At 33.3% G+C, this 21,133-nt stretch overlaps 2 protein-coding genes across 4 annotated transcripts; both read left to right on the top strand.

The window, feature by feature from the left end:
* Positions 1-2,231: 2,231 nt before the first annotated feature.
* On the top strand, positions 2,232-11,903 carry LOC11429442 (putative calcium-transporting ATPase 13, plasma membrane-type). Its single transcript, XM_039829376.1, has 3 exons — positions 2,232-3,851; positions 9,988-10,671; positions 10,824-11,903. Exons 1-3 carry the CDS (start codon positions 2,522-2,524, stop codon positions 11,867-11,869), a joined length of 3,060 nt encoding a protein of 1,019 aa, XP_039685310.1. The 5' UTR covers positions 2,232-2,521; the 3' UTR covers positions 11,870-11,903.
* A 5,678-nt stretch (positions 11,904-17,581) lies between these two features.
* On the top strand, positions 17,582-20,911 carry LOC11429441 (cytochrome c oxidase assembly protein COX19). Of its 3 annotated transcripts, none has more exons than XM_003626938.4 (5): positions 17,582-18,118; positions 18,189-18,327; positions 18,607-18,695; positions 19,601-19,698; positions 20,606-20,911. In XM_003626938.4, the coding sequence occupies exons 2-5, from the start codon at positions 18,318-18,320 to the stop codon at positions 20,709-20,711; spliced, it is 303 nt and encodes a 100-aa protein (XP_003626986.1). In that variant the 5' UTR covers positions 17,582-18,118; positions 18,189-18,317; the 3' UTR covers positions 20,712-20,911. The 3 variants fall into 3 exon arrangements, with proteins under 3 accessions (XP_003626986.1, XP_024627696.1, XP_039685311.1); XM_024771928.2 differs by having other exon boundaries at positions 18,170-18,327; XM_039829377.1 differs by having other exon boundaries at positions 17,582-18,122.
* The last annotated feature ends 222 nt before the right edge of the window (positions 20,912-21,133 follow it).

The following is a 21,133-nucleotide window of genomic DNA, read 5'->3' as shown; positions in this document are numbered from 1 at the left end:
CATGCATGCCTTACATACTTGTAGTGGGTTGGTTTGGACCAAATACATATATTATTATTTTTTGCTTATTTCTCATACTTGAGATTAGAGGGAGTAATATATTAGTATTCTTTTACTTTCATGGTGTTGAATGATTGGTAGCATGTGAAGCCCGGATACGAGATACGATACAGATACGATACTGCACCGATACGTCGATACGGCAAAATTTCAAAAATCAAGATACGATATGGCTGGGATACGTTAATAAAAAAAATTATATAATTAAATGTACTATATAATTATAACCATTTTTTTATTATGCAAGTATATTAACAAACACAAGAAACCAGGCTCGTAGCACATTAATATAAATATAATATTGACGATTAAGAGAGTGGTCATTAGTCAATTACATACGCAATATATACCAAAAAGAGCACCATCATTGTTATACATCAATGCTACACTATATCCAAAATGAACTTGTTAGTGATATACTATATCGATCCAAAAAAGAATCACTATATCCAAAAAAAGAACACATCAGTACTAAGAGTTAACACTAACAAGTAACTGACGTTTACATCTCCTCTCCTCCATTCCCATCATCAAGATACAGATCAACTTCCAAATCCGGTTCATCCAAAGACAACTCTGCTAACTCAATTCCAACACCATCAAGCGGTTCATGCGCATCTCCTCTAATGTCCCACATTCTTGATTGTCCTTTCTTATATCCACATTCTTTCCTTGACAATAGTCGAAGATTAATATGCACATAAACCAAATCTTCTACCCTTTTTGGATCCATTTTGTTTCTTTTCAAAGAATGGATAAAAGAGAAAGTACTCAAATTTCTCTCACAACAGGAGGAAGAACAAGGTTGCACAGGAAGCTTTAAAGCAAGCTTTTGGATAGTTCGACGGTGGCCAAAGTGGACGGCGACCACTTTGGAAGAAAAAGTTGGAACCCTAATTTCTTAGAAAGGGAAAGATGCAATTGGTTGTGTGGTGTGGTGTGGGTCGTACTGGCACCAAAGAAAGATAAAGGAAATGTATATATATTATAGTAATATAATGTTTTTATTCTTATTTTTTACACAAAAATCAAAATAATATAAAAAACACAAGTATCCGTGCGTATCGGGATGTATCGGATAATTATTTTTTTAAAAAATAAAATTTAATATTTGGATACTCTTCGGATACGTATCGGGAAGTATCGGGCAGGTATCGGTGCAGGATATGCAGGGGATACGGTACGTCATCTATTTTGAAGCATCGGGGCTTCACAGTTGGTAGCTAACTAAATGTCCCGAGTATATGGTGAAGAAATAGTTGGGGTTATGGCTATGAGTCAGCTAGTGGCTAGTACTTTTCTTCATCCTCGTTTATATCCATAACTATTTATGTGGGTAATAGATATCCATGGAAATTTCTGGTATTTTCTATGTATTTACCATTGGTTTAGACTTGAAATTTCACATACCATATTTAATTCTCCTTTAAATTTTAAAAAATACTACCTCCGGTCCTATTTATAAGAGAAATTTAGGTCAACAAAAGTGAATGTATTTGGACTGTAGACCATACTGTATTACTGTGTTTGATGTCTTTTGACCAAAAAAACACCGTAGTATTTTTATAAGAAAAATACTCCCTCTCTCGTTCATGTAATAACTATCTCATTTACAAAAAAGATTTTTTCACAAAAAGAGTGCCACTTTCAATATTCGAGATGGTATAATTTTTTTAAATTATACTCTGTATATTATTCACAAGTTATTATTTTTTATTTTCTATTTTATGATAATAACAACAAACCAATACTTAATAAGAATAACTCAATAAAATTATGGGACGAGGGAGTATAATAAATTTTTGACCAAAAATATACAATATTTAATGGTATTACCTTTGAAATTTGATATGCCATATTTGGGATAACTGTATTAATGAAAAAGCATAAAATAAAATATAAATTAACTTTACTCTTAAATTGGACTACATGTCGAAAAATGAAAGAAAGAGCGCATACGTGGGGTATATCGTAGCTTCATCTTATGCAATCTTGCTGACTGTGATGTCAAACATACCAAATTGCTAAGTAATTAAAGCATCTCCACTACTACTTCCTAGCAACTTCCTCCCTCACTTCCTTTCTTCCTTTTTTTTTTTTTTTTTTTTTTTTGCTAAAAACTTCCTTCTTTCCTAAAACAAAGAGAAGTTCGTTTTTTTTAATCCTTATCAAGAAATTGAATCTTGCATGTTAAGGAATATACTGCATTTATAAGTTAGCGCGTAAATTAACATTATATATAATATGCTAGTTTGTTGCACCATCAATATTCAAAACCCATAGTGTTTATCTTCCAATATTTAGCCTCATCACCTTTGTTACATCAATTTCACATATATACGTGCATTGGTAATATTGTGTCAACTATAGTCTCAATCATTCAATTCATTCCCTTCTTCATATATTCATCTTATTATTGTTATCTCAAAATCGTTGTTATTATACTTTTGATATCGAAACCATGTCAATGCCCTTGTTCACAAACTTGAACCACATTGAGACACTTCTCAATGCACCAAACACCAACAGCCCAAACAATATAAGATGGCACAACGCCTTCATGAAAATCTATTGTTCTAGGGCTTTCATGTCATATTCTACCAAAAAAACAAAAATCACTCCTACCCCATCTTTCACCGTGGTTGATTTAAGTTCACCTCACTCTTTTACCATTGATCAAGAAACTCTCATAGATATTGTCAAAGAGAAAAGCATTGATACACTTCAGAAACATGGTGGAGTTGAAGGTGTTGCTTCATCACTTAAAACCAACGTTGAGTTTGGTATCAGAAGTCATGATGATGATTTTCATGACATTTCAATTAGACAACAAGTGTTTGGTTCCAACACTTACAAAAAACCACCTTCTAAAAGTTTCTTTCATTTTGTTGTTGAAGCTTTTAAGGATGTAACAATTCTTATTCTTTTGGTTTGTGCTACTCTTTCACTTGGCTTTGGAATCAAGGAACATGGAATCAAAGAAGGTTGGTATGATGGTGGCAGCATTTTTCTAGCTGTTTTCATTGTTATTTCAATGTCTGCAATAAGCAACTTTAAACAAAACAAACAATTTGATAAATTGTCTCAAGTGAGCAATGATATTCAAATTGATTTGGTTCGTAGTGGGCGCCGACAAAAGGTATCAATATTCGATATTGTTGTTGGTGATGTTGTTTGTTTGAAGATTGGTGATCAAGTACCAGCCGATGGATTGTTCGTAGATGGACATTCGTTGAGAGTTGATGAATCGAGCATGACCGGTGAGAGCGATCATGTAGAGATTAATCAAAACTTTCATCCTTTTTTGCTTTCCGGAACAAAAGTTGTCGATGGATATGCAAAAATGCTCGTTACATCGGTTGGTATGAACACAACATGGGGACAAATGATGAGTTCCATAAGCAATGACATCAACGAAGAAACCCCTTTGCAAACAAGGTTGAATAAACTTACATCCTCAATCGGAAAGGTTGGTTTGGCTGTCGCATTTTTAGTCCTTGTTGTTCTGTTGATTCGATATTTCACCGGGAACACAAAGACTGATAACGGAGTTAGAGAGTTCAACGGTAGAAAGACTAGTTTCGATGATGTGATGAATGCAGTTATTGGAATTATTGCTGATGCTGTTACTATTGTCGTTGTTGCTATCCCCGAGGGTTTACCATTAGCTGTGACATTGACACTCGCTTATTCAATGAAGAAAATGATGGCTGATCAAGCAATGGTGAGAAAACTTTCTGCATGTGAAACTATGGGATCAGCTACTACTATTTGCACTGATAAGACAGGTACTATTTGAAATACAAAATTTAGTTATATTCTGTTAATAGTCATAGATAGTTAATTTATTGATTCTTGACTTACTCTTTATACATACAATATTTCACATACTCACCTTGATCATGTGATTTGTAACAGGTACACTCACTGTTGTTTTTTGGATTTCCAAACTGTTGTATTTGGATTTCCAAATTCTATTATCTATCGAAGTTGTTACTAGGTTGAGTCACGACCAGGTCGCTCTCTTTAACACGTTTCATGGCACTGCCCAAAATTGTGCAAGGCAGACTATCAACCCAGCTACAACTGTTCGATTAACTACTGCACTGTAGAAAACCGTTCGAGAATTACACCTTCAATATGGTACTAAGACCAATCTTTTAATACTGAAACCAATATGGTATTGTAACCACTCAATTATGATGTTGAGACCACTCAAATATGGTGTTACCACCATTCTAATTTTTAACTTCTCCAAATATCAATAGGCATTTCAACCACTCAAATATGGTGTTACGACCATTCTAACATCTAACTTCTCCATGAGTTGAAGAAGAATATATATGTTTAAGATCATTCTTATTATATCGAAAAGGGACTATGATCTTAAAACATTATTTATTCCGAAGAGAATGAACTATCGAAGGGACTATGCTGTTAAGATCATTCTTAATTCCGAAGGGACATTAAACCGAAAAGGGACTATGGTCTTAAGAACACTCTTAATTCCGAATGGACAGAAAGGAGTAGAAAAAGGAGAAGAACTTGTCAACACAAGTCGAAGGAGGGAGAAGAGAGGAAAAACACAGGAAGCATCAACTGTGAATTTCGGTGCGTGGAATGCACTGTGTGAGCTCTCTATTTATAGAGAAAGTTCACAACTAATAAGTGAGAAACTTTGGGAGCAAGTAATTCTCATATTAGATCTAGTACAAAAATATCTCAAATTGAGTCTCAAAATATATCATATTGAGTACAAAAATATATTATTCAATACATAAATATATTACTGAGTATCAAAATATATTTTAGATCATGTACTAAAATATATTAGATTGCCTTCCCAAATATTTCAGATTGTGTTCCAAAATATTCTAGATTGCGTTCCAAATTATTTTAGCAAAACTTGGGGACTAAGAAAACACTTTCTAATAATGATTAAATTAATTATTTAATTTATCATTTCCAAATAATAAAATATATATCAGTATATATTTTTTTCTCAGTGCTTACTTCGTTCACATAACTATGTACCTCTTAGAGGTACACCCCCACTATATAAACACTACTAATGTGTGTGTTCCATCCGATGTGGGACTTCCACTTTTTCAATTCACACAACACTAGTTCTACCCAACATGGGAATTTGTGTTTAGTCTGTTTAACTCAATTTCCACACATGTTCCAACAATCCCCCACTTGAATTTAAAAAATGGTTTCAAAAATAACGTCAAAGACGTCTCCATAAGATTTACTAGTAAACAAAGGTGTCGCCTACAACTTGAACCTCTGCATAGCGAGTAAAATTCTGATTAACAAGAGTTGCTTACAGCATTGAACTCTATCTCAGACATAGAACCCACACACAAACCTTTTCATAAGGTGTATTCTAAAAACCCGTGCGTTTTATGGCCTTGCACGTCTATCCCGGTTTTAACGAACGCTCTAGGTATTTTGCCCCGAATACCATAGGAATCGGCCTAAGTTCCACATTCGTATAGGTGAGTCTATCAAGAGTACTCCTGTAGCTAGGTACTCCACTCCACATAGAGTATAGATCTCATTAAGAGTTTCTATTATCTCATCCTTCTGTCACTGCAGGAATCATGCTTTCTTACTTTTCTCATAGCATGTTCTATCACTCATGACTTGTTATTACCCATTGAACCTATTTCTTGGGATCTCCAATCATGTAGGTCGGGTTACCATCACTTGTGACCTTTGGGCATTAGTCCCATCCTGTTGGATGTGTTTAGGACTTTCTTTCTAGTAATTCCTTTCGTCAAAGGATTGACTAATTCTTTATCAATACGTGCACGATATACTTTAACCGTTCCTTTTAGAGCTCTCTAATCATTCTGTGTTCGTGCCTTAATTATCGTCTCTCACCATTGTGGTAACGATTCTCAATTTTGTAATAGCTGCAGACTATCACAATAAATTAACACTTCGGACAACGGTTTCACCCACTGAGGGTTCTTAGCTAGCAAGCATCTTATCAACTTGCTTCTTCACTAGTTTTCTCTAGTGTTCTCATCTCAGATTCATTCCATAATATCATTTGTTTCAACAAATAACTCCTCAAGTGATGCTCAATGGGCAGTCACTGGTCGCTTTGAGACTCATCTGAAGGATGTTCAATTTTTTATCTTGTACCACTCATGTACAATATGATACTTCTCATTTGTATCTTGTACCATTCAAGTACAATAGGATACTTCTCATAATGTAATCCTAGAGTCATAATCTTCTTAAGGCACCTCATGACTCTTTCAATTGCATGTTAATGCTTCTTATCCGTCTACTAATAAACTTGAACAAAAATCTCACGACGTGGCCAACGTCGAGTCTAATACATTCAATGGCGTACCATCTCAACTGTTCTTGAAAGGTTTTATACTTGCAAGTTTATAGTCAAATAATTACATTCCTTAAGATATTCTCAACTTTGTGAGATTCATCAGAAAAATTCTCTTTTCTGATCTAGTAATCTTGAAACCAAGAATTACTTCAACTTTGTCTAGGTCTTTCTTATCAATGTTATTGATAAACAATGATTTCATATAATTCATAACATAAATTTTTAAACCAAATATGAGCAAGTTGTCTTCATAGAGACATATGATCGTGTAAATATTATTTGTCACTTTCATTCACTTTATACTCATTCGATAGCATTAGAATGTCAACTTTTTCATGTCATTCCTTAAGAGTTTATTTTAGACCTCACAAAGAATTATCTAACTTACAGAACTTGTTTTCTAGTCCATGAATCACAAAACCTTCAGGTTGTTTAATATAGACTTCTTCTTCTAGTTCACCATAAAGAAGGCAACTTTCACATCCATTTGGAGTATTATCGAGTTATGAACGGCGGCTAAAGGGACTAGTACTCTTATGGATATGATTCTAGTGACTGGTGAATAAGTGTCGAAGAAGACTATATTTTTCTCTGTCTAAAACCTTTGACTACAAGGATAGCCTTGTATTCATCAACCGTACCATCAGGTTTTAGTTCTTTTTCCTAAAATCCAAAAACAACCGATTAGTTTGCAACTATGAGACAAGTCAACCAACTGTCTTGTTTTGTTAGACTCTAGAAAATCCATTTCATCGTTTATTGCTTCTTGCCATAATTCAGCATCCAATAAGGATATAACTTCTTTAAGGCTTAATGGATATTCTTCCAATGTATAAACCGAGTTCATACTCTTTAGCTATTCTAGCTTTCCTACCTCCTCGAGGTTCTATAACATCTGGTACGATGTTTTCATAACTATTTCTGATTACACGAATGTGATCAGATATAGTGCCCCCACTAGTTCTTAATTTTTAGAAGGGAATTTATTTTGCCCCCACTAATGTCGTGCCCCCACTATTCTTTAGTTTCAAGGGGTAAATATTTACATAGAAATCGGCGTCTTTTAATTCTATGATCACTTTAACATTTAGGTCATAAAGCCTATATGTTTTGCTATTTATAGCATACCCAATGAATATACATTCATAGGCTGTACTAGTGAGTTCAACTCTCTTGGGGTCCAGAATCTAAATATAGTCCAGACAATCCCAAGTTCAAAAAATAAGACAAGTTGGATTGTCTTTTCTTCAAAAATTTCTTAATTAAAATTTTTGTTCTTAGACTTGGGGTACTCTATCCAACATAAATTTCAATTTATAGAAATTGAACATATCAAGCGCATCAATTTTATTTTCCAAAATTCACAGTCATCGATAAGTATGATAAAAGATTATTTTATCATTTCTAATTTATGTGCTATCAAGTATGCACATTCAAATTCTCTAAACACTTGTTTATATGAACATTTGGTTCATATATCTTGACTGCAAAATATAAAATTGTTTAATCATATAACGTTGGAATTAAATCCAAGTTACTCAAATTTAAAATTAAACATGAGTTCGTGATCAATTTTGATATGTCAAATATTAAAATCACACAACTAATAAAATAGAAGGAGAATTTTAATTTTGAACATGTCATCAAAGTGAAGTCCTTTTCCGACAAGAGTGTATGACACACAAGTCTCTCTTTAAGTCTGAGTCAACCCAGTCTTATTCAATAGAAATCTGAAATTCAGATTCTTTCTTATTTTTAGAGTAACTAGTACTCCCTTCCAAACTAAAATCACGCTTGTTCCTTTAACCGATTAACCGTGGGCACATATTAAGGAATTTGCGCATTTTTTCCGATGGTTATTCCGAGAGCAATTCACTAAGGTAACAACCGAATCCATCCACACTAATTGCATAAGAAATCAATTATACATTACCATCCATAGTAACCAATAAAAAGTTCTCTGCAAATGTTGACTTTGCAATAGCAGGGATAAAGTCATATCCAACTTTGGTTTCATACTTTTATGTAATTGCATAAAAGTTCTTTAACGACTTCAGAAGTCATGTTCTTACTTAATATCAAAGGAAACAAGCCATGCCGAATGAAATATAGCAAGCGTGGCTTCTCATGTTAAGTAAGATAAACATTGCTTCTTCGGTGAATATTAATGTTGTTGTTTTAAACAACAAGCACTTCATCAAAAGATGTAATTCTATAGCTTGATTTATTCTTAATTTATTTAGGGACAATTCAACCTCAATAAGTAACTTCTTCGATAGATATAGCAGATCGAAACGTCTTAAAATTGTTGTTTTTTGGATTTCCAAACTGTTGTATTTGGATTTCCAAATTCTATTATCTACCGAAGTTGTTACTAGGTTGAGTCACGACCAGGTCGCTCTCTTTAACACGTTTCATGGCACTGCCCAAAATTGTGCAAGGCAGACTATCAACCCAGCTACAACTGTTCGATTAACTACTGCACTGTAGAAAACCGTTCGAGAATTACACCTTCAATATGGTACTAAGACCAATCTTTTAATACTGAAACCAATATGGTATTGTAACCACTCAATTATGATGTTGAGACCACTCAAATATGGTGTTACCACCATTCTAATTTTTAACTTCTCCAAATATCAATAGGCATTTCAACCACTCAAATATGGTGTTACGACCATTCTAACATCTAACTTCTCCATGAGTTGAAGAAGAATATATATGTTTAAGATCATTCTTATTATATCGAAAAGGGACTATGATCTTAAAACATTATTTATTCCGAAGAGAATGAACTATCGAAGGGACTATGCTGTTAAGATCATTCTTAATTCCGAAGGGACATTAAACCGAAAAGGGACTATGGTCTTAAGAACACTCTTAATTCCGAATGGACAGAAAGGAGTAGAAAAAGGAGAAGAACTTGTCAACACAAGTCGAAGGAGGGAGAAGAGAGGAAAAACACAGGAAGCATCAACTGTGAATTTCGGTGCGTGGAATGCACTGTGTGAGCTCTCTATTTATAGAGAAAGTTCACAACTAATAAGTGAGAAACTTTGGGAGCAAGTAATTCTCATATTAGATCTAGTACAAAAATATCTCAAATTGAGTCTCAAAATATATCATATTGAGTACAAAAATATATTATTCAATACATAAATATATTACTGAGTATCAAAATATATTTTAGATCATGTACTAAAATATATTAGATTGCCTTCCCAAATATTTCAGATTGTGTTCCAAAATATTCTAGATTGCGTTCCAAATTATTTTAGCAAAACTTGGGGACTAAGAAAACACTTTCTAATAATGATTAAATTAATTATTTAATTTATCATTTCCAAATAATAAAATATATATCAGTATATATTTTTTTCTCAGTGCTTACTTCGTTCACATAACTATGTACCTCTTAGAGGTACACCCCCACTATATAAACACTACTAATGTGTGTGTTCCATCCGATGTGGGACTTCCACTTTTTCAATTCACACAACACTAGTTCTACCCAACATGGGAATTTGTGTTTAGTCTGTTTAACTCAATTTCCACACATGTTCCAACACTCACTATGAATCAAATGAAGGTGACAAAGTTTTGGCTTGGTTTAGAACCAATGGAAGTTGGTACATATTCAAATGTTGATCCATTTGTTCTTCAATTGATCAAAGAAGGAGTTTCTCTCAATACAACTGGTGGTGTTCACAAATTGAAATCAGGTTCTGATTCTGAATTTGAGTTTTCTGGTAGTCCAACAGAAAAAGCAATACTATCTTGGGCTGTTTTGGAATTGAAAATGGATATGGAGAACTTGACAAAAAGTTGTTCTATTCTTCAAGTTGAGACTTTCAACTCAAAGAAGAAAAGAAGTGGAGTATTGTTGAGAAGGAATGTTGACAACCAAACTATTTCACATTGGAAAGGAGCAGCAGAGATGGTACTAAGAATGTGTTCAAAATACCATGATGGTTTTGGAATTTCGAAAGATCTTGACAATGAAACCATGTTGAAATTCGAAAGGATTATTCAAGGTATGGCGGCTAGTAGTCTTCGTTGCATCGCTTTAGCGTATACAAAAGTTACAGACGAAGAGCTTGAAGTTGAAGGAGATATGAACAAGATGGTGGTAAAAGACAATGGTTTAACATTGTTAGGACTTGTAGGCATTAAGGATCCATGTCGCCCGGGGGTGAAGACGACAGTGGAAGCTTGCCAACATGCTGGTGTGAATGTCAAAATGATTACAGGTATTACTAAAATATCTTATTTATCGATAACTTGATAATATAAAATTCTCTATTTATACATACGAGCCTATATGGAAATGATGAATATAATAAGAATAGTTAACCTAACTAGTTGTTAATTAACCATTAACATACTTTATCTCTGATGACAGGTGACAATGTTTTCACTGCAAAAGCTATAGCATTTGAATGTGGAATTCTTCAACCTAATCAGGACACGGATGAAACAGTGGTTGAAGGCGAACAATTTCGTAACTTCACACACGAAGAGAGGTTGGCGAAAGTTGAGAAAATCTCTGTGATGGCAAGATCTTCTCCATTTGATAAACTTCTAATGGTACAATGCTTAAAACAAAAAGGTCATGTAGTTGCTGTAACCGGAGACGGAACAAACGATGCACCAGCATTGAAAGAAGCTGATATTGGACTTTCAATGGGAATTCAAGGTACTGAAGTAGCAAAAGAGAGTTCAGATATTGTTATATTAGATGACAATTTTGCATCTATTGTAACAGTTATAAATTGGGGAAGATGTGTTTACAACAACATTCAAAAATTCATTCAATTTCAATTAACAGTGAATGTGGCAGCACTTGTTATAAATTTTGTCGCGGCGGTTTCAGCAGGCGAAGTTCCGTTAACAGCAGTTCAATTATTATGGGTGAATTTGATTATGGATACATTAGGTGCATTGGCTCTTGCAACTGAAAAACCTACTAAGGATTTAATGGATAAAGAACCTGTTGGTAGAACAAAGCCTCTTATAACTAACATTATGTGGAGGAATCTTTTGTCACAAGCTTTGTACCAAATAGTAATTTTATTAACTCTTCAGTTTAAAGGTGAGAGTATTTTTGGTGTGACTTCGAAGGTAAATGACACATTAATATTCAATACATTTGTTCTTTGTCAAGTGTTTAATGAGTTTAATGCAAGGAAATTGGAGAAGAAGAATGTGTTTGAAGGGATATTTAAGAGCAAGTTGTTTTTGGGAATTGTTGGTGTGACATTGGTGCTTCAAGTTGTGATGGTTGAGTTTTTGAAAAAGTTTGCTAATACTGAGAGGTTGAATTGGAGAGAGTGGATTGTTTGTATTGGTTTTGCTGCTGTTTCTTGGCCAATTGGATTTGTGGTGAAGTTTATACCAGTCTCAGACAAACCTTTACTTGATTTTTTGAATTTTAGGAAAAGATATTGAAGATTAATTAGCCATATAGAGTGATTTAGATATGCTATTATTGGTTGTACTATGATAGACTAATAAAGAAAATATGCAGGATTGTTAGAAGCAAATCATCATGTAAATGTTAGAAATAACAAAATAAACGCTGCTAAACTGTTTCAATGACTTTTCTCTATATAACGACGGATCATGCTGTATACTTTGTGAATGTATTTTAGGTTCTTTTATACGACACTTTTAATGCTATCACTACTTTTATTGTATAGTTGTAGAATGAATGACCGGAAAAGATGGATGGTGGTGGTGGAGTCAAGAGAGTACTGATTTGTTTTTTTTTTTTTTTTTTTTTTAGGAAAAAAGAGTATTGTTTATCATCTTGTCTTGCTTGCTTATATGATGGTTTATCTCATAAATTGCCGATTTTTTTATTATAAACGACAAAGGATAAGGATTTAGGTTTATCATGATGGGTTAAATGTGCAATCTATCAAGTTTGGATTTTTCGTTTATGGATTTTCGTGTTGGAAAGGTAATTTAGTAAATTCATATGAGGATTATTTTTAGTGTTTAAAGTGAGAACCGTTATTTTACTAAGTTATTAGTGTGGTAATTAGTTGTGAGCCGGTAAGTGATCGTTGTTAGTATTTTACCGTTAAGTGAGTAGAAATATTTTAGAATTAGTGAATGAATGAGTTAAGCCCACTAAAGCTTTAGGGTTAAACTCATTTGAGAGGAGCCTATATAAACTCATGTCTTTAGAGAAAATAGGTTTTCATTCTCATTTCATAAGAATTTTGAGAGATGTAGAGAGAGAAAGTTCAAGAGAACAGGAAAAGGGTTAGAAGGGAGAAAGTTTGAATACTCAAGCGGTGATAAAGGTTTTAGGAACTAAATTGAAGCTTTTGCTAGGGTTATTGCTAATTGAGGTAAGGGCGTTAGATTTCAAGCATAATCACTTAGTTAGAGCCTCTTTGAAACACTTCCCAAAAACTCTTTTTTAGTTTTCAAAAACTTGAAAATTAAAAACTTTTTTGCTAAACTATTTTAAAAATTTACAATTTTGGAAACTGTTTTGAATTTTTTAGTTTTGATGACTCAAACTAAAACATGTAAAAGGCTAACTATTGCGAGAAGATGACTTGTATATTTCAAAAACTGAAAACAAAAACTATTTTAAACAGGCTCTTAGTTTCTTCTCTCTTTTTCTATGCATAAGTGCTTATTTGAATAAGTGATTATTGTGAACCCAATCTTTGAAATTTGTGCTCATGTTGCAGTGATATGTTTGAGTATGTTAATTTGATGATGATTGAATTGTTAATGATGAAATTGCATGTTTATGATGTATATAAATGGGTAGTTTGTGAATTATTTTCAATTGATGAATTATGACAAGTTGTTGTTGATTGTGATGAATTCATGTTTAAATGAAGTTGTTGTTGTTGATTTGTACCATGGGTATTCCATTTTGTGAAGTTGTAGTTTGAATTGGTGAAGTTGAGTTAAGTGGTTCATGTGAAGGACCAAAATGAATTTTGTTACATGAGGTTGTTGACTGAATTTTTGATGTTGTTGGATGAATTGAACCTAGAAGAACTTATGTTTTCATGTTGTGGTTGTGTTAGTTGAGTTGTTTGGGAGAAAACCGGTTTTTTGTGTAAAATGTCGATGTTTAAGCGTTTTCACCAATAAGTGATTATGTGAGGTTTTGGAAAATGATTCTTGGGATGGTTGAGACTTGAAATTTATGTAGATTATGATAGATTTAAGTGTCAGGAGCGTGTAGGCGAAAACGACATCAAAATCCGATTAACGGTTTGAATTTTACGCGCGAAATGGTGAAAAACGCACTTTTTGAAAAGCTGATTTCTGGACCTGATGATGTCAAAACGTGTCATGATTTTGCAGGCGTGTCACAATTTTGTTGGCTGAAAGTTCAGTGGTTCTGGACATAAAAACGTGTCGCGGTTTCTAAAATCGGGACACGATTTTTGTGAACTAGATCCTTCATATTTCACTATTTTTCATCCCTTTCCGCTCTGAACCGGATTTTGGTATAAACATGAAAGTTTGAGATAATTTTATTAGCTTTCCAATGGCTTTCGTTTGACTTAAAAATAATTTTTAGATTTTGAGATATGATGGAATTACCCCCAAGCAAGTCTTGGTAAATTTTTATGAAAATTAGCTTTCTAAATCAATTTAAAATTTATGGAATTGTAACGCCCCGGATTTTCATCCAAGACATTACTTAAAAATATCTACTTTTTAAAAAAATATATATATATGAAACTATTAGTATGAAACAAATTGAAAAGATAAAAAATTACTCTTTAAATAAAAATATCATTTCATAACGGATAATAAACTTCAAAGATAATTTAAATTATAATTATTCGATAAGACTAATTATTTCTTTGAAAATCCAATTTACCCCCTACACGTTTCATCACACATCAAGCTTCATATTTTATCTTCGGTACCTTAGGCCGCTTTCCAGTAACACGACCATTTACCGACCTTGAGAATGACTGACAATACACAACGATAGAATCACACAAAATAGAGGAGAAGGACTCAGAAATATTCGGATATACACAACAAAATGATTGTTGGACGTGATATATTTTAGTTAATGATAGGCTCCATACTTTTTTTCTTCTCTTTTACTAATTGTCTCGACGTGAAGCTATTGTGGAGGTGAGAGTGGTTTAAAAATGTTAAGAGACCGGTAGATACAAGGCAAGGATACGTTGCAAAATCAAGAGAATTTATGGTGGAAGTTGAGGGAAAATAAATTCTTAATAAAAACAAATTACTTGGGTCAAAGGTACCACTAGAGAGAGATGTGTATGACCAACAAAACATTTTTTTTTTTTTTGAAGGAACGAACAAAACATTTAACCATGTTAATTAGCTTTTCAATAAGGTTCAATGGCAAATTTTCCAAAACAAGTGCGGTAGTGATTTTTGTGATATAGACCATGAAGGATCATAATTTTCCTCAATTAAAATGGAGGGGTCAATAGAGATGACGTGATCAATTATGTGTTAGTGTCATTAACATAATTGATCAGCTGCTGGTTTTTTTTTTTTTTTTCTGCTCCTTTGCGTTTAAGCTTTTTTTTGTTTTGTGGGTGGTCTGCTGTCTTGCGTGCCTGAGCTGTGGGCAGGGCTATGGGACTGAATTCTGATGGCTTCAATTGGACTTCAGCGTCATAGCTCTTGTGGTTTTTAGTTGCTTGGCAGTTTGTTTTTGAGGAGTTTTTATTTGGTTGATGTTACGCCTATATGCGGCATCCTTGTTTTTTTTTTTTTTTTTTTTTTTTTCTCTCCGCTCTTTGCGTCTTGCGAAGAGTTCCGGTTTCAATAATATTCGCCGTTTTGAAAAAAAAAAATGTCCTATATATTCTCTGAATTAATCAAAATCTTTTATTTTGAAGGAATCAATCAAAATCTTTTATCTTTTGCTTAGTTCTTGGAAAATTGTGTGATTAAAAATCAAAATAACAATGAAGTGTTCATAGAAACCCATTACCTGATGCTTCAACCAAATTGCCTGTTACAGCTGGGAAAAAAAATACAACTTGGCATTATTTTTTAAATAAAAAAATCATATTGTAATTCTTATGTCCCCAAAATCTCTGTGTAAAAAAAGTCCTCACAATAAGAAGCATTCATAAACAATTAGATTTATTTATATTAAATAAAGTTAAGATAAGTTATAATCGTAAGTATTTCCTCCTTATTTTAACAATAGAATATCCCGTGAAAAAAAATGTTAGGGTGGACCACTAAAATTAACTATTAAAAAATTGTTTAAAGTCTCGCAAATTAGACCTATAATTGAATTATTTAAATTTTTCGGATGGGGCACTACACCAATTTGCGGGAATTTGGATCAACCGAAACCTAAAATCGACATAAAATTGTATAAAATCTCGTAAAATAGACCTATAATTGAATTATTTAAATTTTCGGGTGGGCCACTACACCACTTTGCAGGAATTTAGATCAACCAAAACATAAAACCGACACAAAATTGCATAAAATCTCGTAAAATAGACCTATAATCGTTGATTTTTTAATTTTTCGGGTGGGCCGTGGCCCACCCTAGCCCATGAAGGGCTCCGCCACTGTCTTCGCTATCAGAAAATCTCACAATGGCCTTAGGCATGGCAATGGGGTGGGGTGGGGACGGGTTTTACCTTCTCCGTCCCCATACCCGATTCTCATATAATTATCCGTTACCCTACCCATACCCAACGGGGATAATAAATTGAATCTCATCCCCATCCCAGACGGGTTCGGGTATCCCCGCCCCATCCCTGTCTCCGCATTGAATAATTTTTTTAATAAAAATTAGAAATTTTTTTGCATCCCCAAGAGCAACGTTGTAATACATTATCCAACAATAAGCTCACTTTTACATTTGTTAGACAAAATGATTTAGTTGATCCTTTAAATATCAATGATAGTTTTTATTAACATGACAATTATCAAACAAAATAACATAATGTATCAACATAAAGTAATTTTTTACATTTGGGACGGGTTTGGGTATGGGTACCTATATACCCGTTACTCGTCCCATACCTGTGTTTTGAGATCGGGGAAAACCCATACCCATACCCAAACCCAGTCAAAATGGGGAAAACCCGTCAAATTGGGTTTGGTTCGGGCGGGTAACCACATGTATGGATTTTGTTGCTAGAAATTAACTCTTAAAGATTAATAAGTGGAGTGTTCGAATCCAACCCATGCATATATAATGCAATGTCTTTATCAACAGAGTTAAACTCACATGAACAAAACATCATTGCCCGAAAAAAGAAACACAATCACATCACACTAACAAAGTACAATAAATTAGAGAAGAGCAAAAACTAATTGATAAAACGCATACAAACAATGAGATTAAGCCACTAAGAATATAAATCAAAAGCTAAATGCACATGTTTCGCTTTCAACCTATAAATCAAAAGCTAAATACACCAACGCATACAAAACATCGTCGGTGCATCTTTGACATTTCCTTCATGAGTTTTTCTATTCACACCCTATATATTTCTGGTTACACCCGATTTTTTTAAAAAGTTTTTGATAATACCAAAATTGTCCTTTTATATAAAAAAAATTAAAATATTGATTTCATTCATTGTCACACTAAAATTTCACTCTCTTTCACCCACCAACGATCAAACAATTCTGATGTTCAATTAATCTCTATGGAAGATTAAAGAGTGAATCAAAACATCTTTCATTCATACTCGATTGCATATAAATAAGTGAATTTTTTCTTCTTTTTCAATAACGCTGGTTTCAATTTTGTTCTTCTTGTTCAACTGTACTGTACGACAGTTTCAGTTTTACATTGTTGAGATTAACTTAAATTCAGTTTAAGTATGTACACTTAAACTCAGTTTACATGACCTACACTTAAACTGAGATTAGGTAGAATCATTGAACAATGTTGAACTTTTAAATGTACACTTAAACTCGGTTACATTAACTACTTAAACTGAGTTTAAGTATGTAAACTTAAACTTAGTTTGCATGACCTACTGAAACTAAGTTTACATGACCTACTTAAACTGAAGAGGAATTTTAGGGTGTAACCAAGAAAAAAGGAAGATGTTTTTTGAAAATTAAATTTTATGGAAGGATAATTCTGTCATTTTGAAATGCAACCAGGATTAAACAGGATGTAATTAGAAAAACTTCCTTCATTTATCTACCAAGAGACAGTTGTTTTTAAATTATAAATTTCACTCAAAATATAGCATTACAATTGTTGAAGATCTTTTTCTTTTCCTCAAAAAATGAGCATCATTGAATATTTCTTCTCCATCTCAGATCTACTGTGTTGTTTTGGTAGAGCAAAGTTTTGAAATAGAGCACTAGAATGGTTGATGGCAAGGGCAAAGTTGGAATACTAAAAAAGTCATGCTTTGTCTTCCACTTTCTTCGCATAAACGGGGAGACCCAAATTTTAGTGGGTCCCACGCGAAATCAATCTCTCTCTCCAATTTCTCAGCTGCACCAAACTGCAGAAATTGCATGTTCTCTCCTAACTCTCTCGTCTCTATTTCACCTCTACCAAACAGACCCTAAATGAATGCGACGTCGTTTTTAGAGAACCAGAACCTCTGACACTTGCCCTAACCCCCTGATTCACAACCGCATACTCGCCGGAGCACCACCCTCAACGTTGCGTCGCTCACGCAAACTCGCCGGGAAAGTCACCATCATCAAATCCTCCTTGTAAGTTCTTCTCTTAGAACTTTTGTTTTGATTGCTTCATTACTGATATAGTATTTCAAATTCAATGTAGCGGTTAATTGTCATTGTTCTCTTCAAATTCGGCGCTAGCACGAAGCTTGTTTGGTGATCAGAGCTACCGAAACTCCGTAAGAGAAGAATCTCAATTTTTCTATTGTTTGATTCCCAATTCAACCTAGAAATGAGTTCAGGTATTTCTTTCTCTTTCATTTTTTCTTCTTCTTTAATTCGATAAATCACTCCCATGTCTTATGCTTAAGTTTCTATGTTTTGAAAATCAAAGAAAATTATGATTTGTTTATACTGGATTGAATTAGGTGCCTGTGCAGTAGATAAGTTCAAAACTTCAAATAAGCCAATCCAAACAGCTCCTCGTTGTTCTCTCTAGTACTATACTAATATAAGCTATTTCTGGCCTCTATTTGCTTTGATTCTAAAATTGTATTTTCTGAAACTGTTGTGATAATTAGGTGGTGCATTTGGTGGCAACCGAGGGCTCCGTCCGGTGCCTCCGGAGAAGGGAGTATTTCCATTGGATCACATGCATTTGTGTGACCTGGTATGCTTCTTCTCTCAATTCTCCATCAACAACTGAAGATTAAGATGTATATTTTATTTATACTTCAAATAATAAGTAAAGCCCTTGCAAGTTTTCGTCTTTTAATTATGAGCTAGGTTTTTATTAATAGGTGAATTTCAGCGTTAAGGTAAGTTATATGATATATTTGTTATATAGCAAAAATTGATTAATGCAGTGGGTCTGACTAAACACCCATTTTGATCTTAACCTTAGCACCTGTCGTCTTATTAATCCTTAGATTAGAGAAATATTGGTATAAGCAATCACCCTATTACATTAGTTCTTCTATGTTTCTGTCAAATTAATCCTTCATCAGTGATTGATTTGACCAACAAAAGATATATCAAGGACAAGGATCATTTCTTTATTTCATTAATGTAGGGACAAGGGATTGATATAACATGTGTTGTAACTATAATCTTATATCTTGCAATTATTTGTAAAAATTGTATTTGGCCCGGTGATTAGACCTGTTAGCTGTATTATAGTCCATTTAAACAATTTAATGATTGTAATCTCATGACTTTTGAAATAATATTCAGCAAATCATTTCCAAATTTACAAAATTTGTCGAGATTAGAAACAAAAATGGGGGTTTACTCATCAAAGTTAAAAATTTTGTTCTATTTAGATTCTCTAAAAAGGTAAAACCAAAGTGAACCGAAAAGAATAGAGTGTGTTTGTTCTAATGTTAACACATGTTCCAAAGTATGCTGAACACCAGAGCTGCAATTTGTTGCTTGTCTGTAATGTGCATTTTCGAGTGTTTGATGCCAAAACAAACTGGCAGTAGATTGTTTCATTCTTTTCAGTTACTCAGATGCTGTCAGAGTTTATCATGTCAGTCTTCTTGTACCTTAATTTCTTTATTGGCCTCATTTCAGGACAAGAAAGAGTATCTCAACTGCTTAAAGACTGCTGGGAACAAGTCTGAAATATGCAGGGGGTTCTCAAAAAAATATCTGCAATGTCGTATGGAAAAGTGAGTTGGTTTCACTGTACTATAGACGTAGTTATCCTAACATTTCTGATGTACTTATGTTTTTCTATTGCTAGTTACTATATTGATTTCAATATTTAGTGTTAAATAAGCTACTCTAGAGCTCAATATTATGGTGTAACTTGATGAATAAGCAGCTTTTTCAAAAATTGCTGTAACTTAAATAAGCTCCCTCCGTGACAAAATTATATTGATAATCAAGAATTTAGACCGAAACATAAGCAAAATTTAGATCGAAATATAAGAAAAAGGGGTCCAATTTGGTCCAAAATTTTGACTGGAAACATTTAACTTGGGACTCCTTTTGCTTATATTTTGTTACAAGGAACTAACATGGAAGCATTACTCCAGTAGCTCCTATAGCTTCCATTATTTGTCCAAGCAGTATTTTTAAAATAATCTAGTGTCTTCAATGTTTTTGTATGGATCTCTATTGTTCTTTTGATTCTGAGAACCTGTTGTAGTTGTTCATTGCATAGGAGCATGGCAAGGTGTAGTAACACAGGTTGAATGCTAGTTTTATACATCATTTTGCAATGAAATTATTAAGTCTCATCAATTTGATATGTTACTACTGTTGATGTTATTTCTGGTATGTATGGCTTTTAGATTTGTTTTGTATTACATAACCATAGTGAAGTAGATACCTTAGATATCAAGCAACATAGCTTAGCTTAGTGGTTTGCTATTATATACTGATGTTACTCCATTCTATGGTATTGTACAACATCAGTTAGCTCTATATATAGCATTGTAATCACTAATTCAGTAATGAATAATTTACTTTTGTTTCATTCATAATATGGTATCAGAGCCTGGTTATGTAATATTTTGATTGGAGTTGTGTTATCACTGCTTATCTATGAATTATATAATTGTCGTCTTGCAGGAACTTGATGGCAAAGCAAGATTTGGCAGAACTTGGTTTTAAGGAAAGTAATGCAGAATCTCCTGCAGGGAAAACTACTGAGAGGATTGGTGATCAAGAACAATGAACTCAGAAAATTTAGAATGTATGTTAATAATAGTTTTGAGGTTAAGTTTTGTTAATGCTATTCTATCCTTTTTCATTCAGTTCATTTGATAACCAAATGTCTAACCATATAAAAGTTATTTAGTTTTTCTTTTTTCAATACATACAGTAGTCATTTTGGACATTTGAAAATTCACTTAATATATTGTTTTTTTATCAATAGGAAAAAGACTTGATATATTGTTTTTTAATTTATAATAATTTACTGTTTAAAATATAATAGTTTGAAATATTTAATTACTAGGCATTTGATTATGATTCAGTTATGATCAAATCAGTAAAGTTTAACCCCGTGCTATTATTGGGTCATTAATTCAATAATGATATTTTGTCCAAAATGTCTCCCATTTATCCAGCATAGCAGGTAAGCAATGTTCATTGTCA

The sequence above is a fragment of the Medicago truncatula genome, chromosome 8, assembly GCF_003473485.1.
Source record: "Medicago truncatula cultivar Jemalong A17 chromosome 8, MtrunA17r5.0-ANR, whole genome shotgun sequence".
Lineage (NCBI taxonomy): Eukaryota > Viridiplantae > Streptophyta > Magnoliopsida > Fabales > Fabaceae > Medicago > Medicago truncatula.
This window is presented reverse-complemented; position numbering and strand designations above follow the sequence as displayed.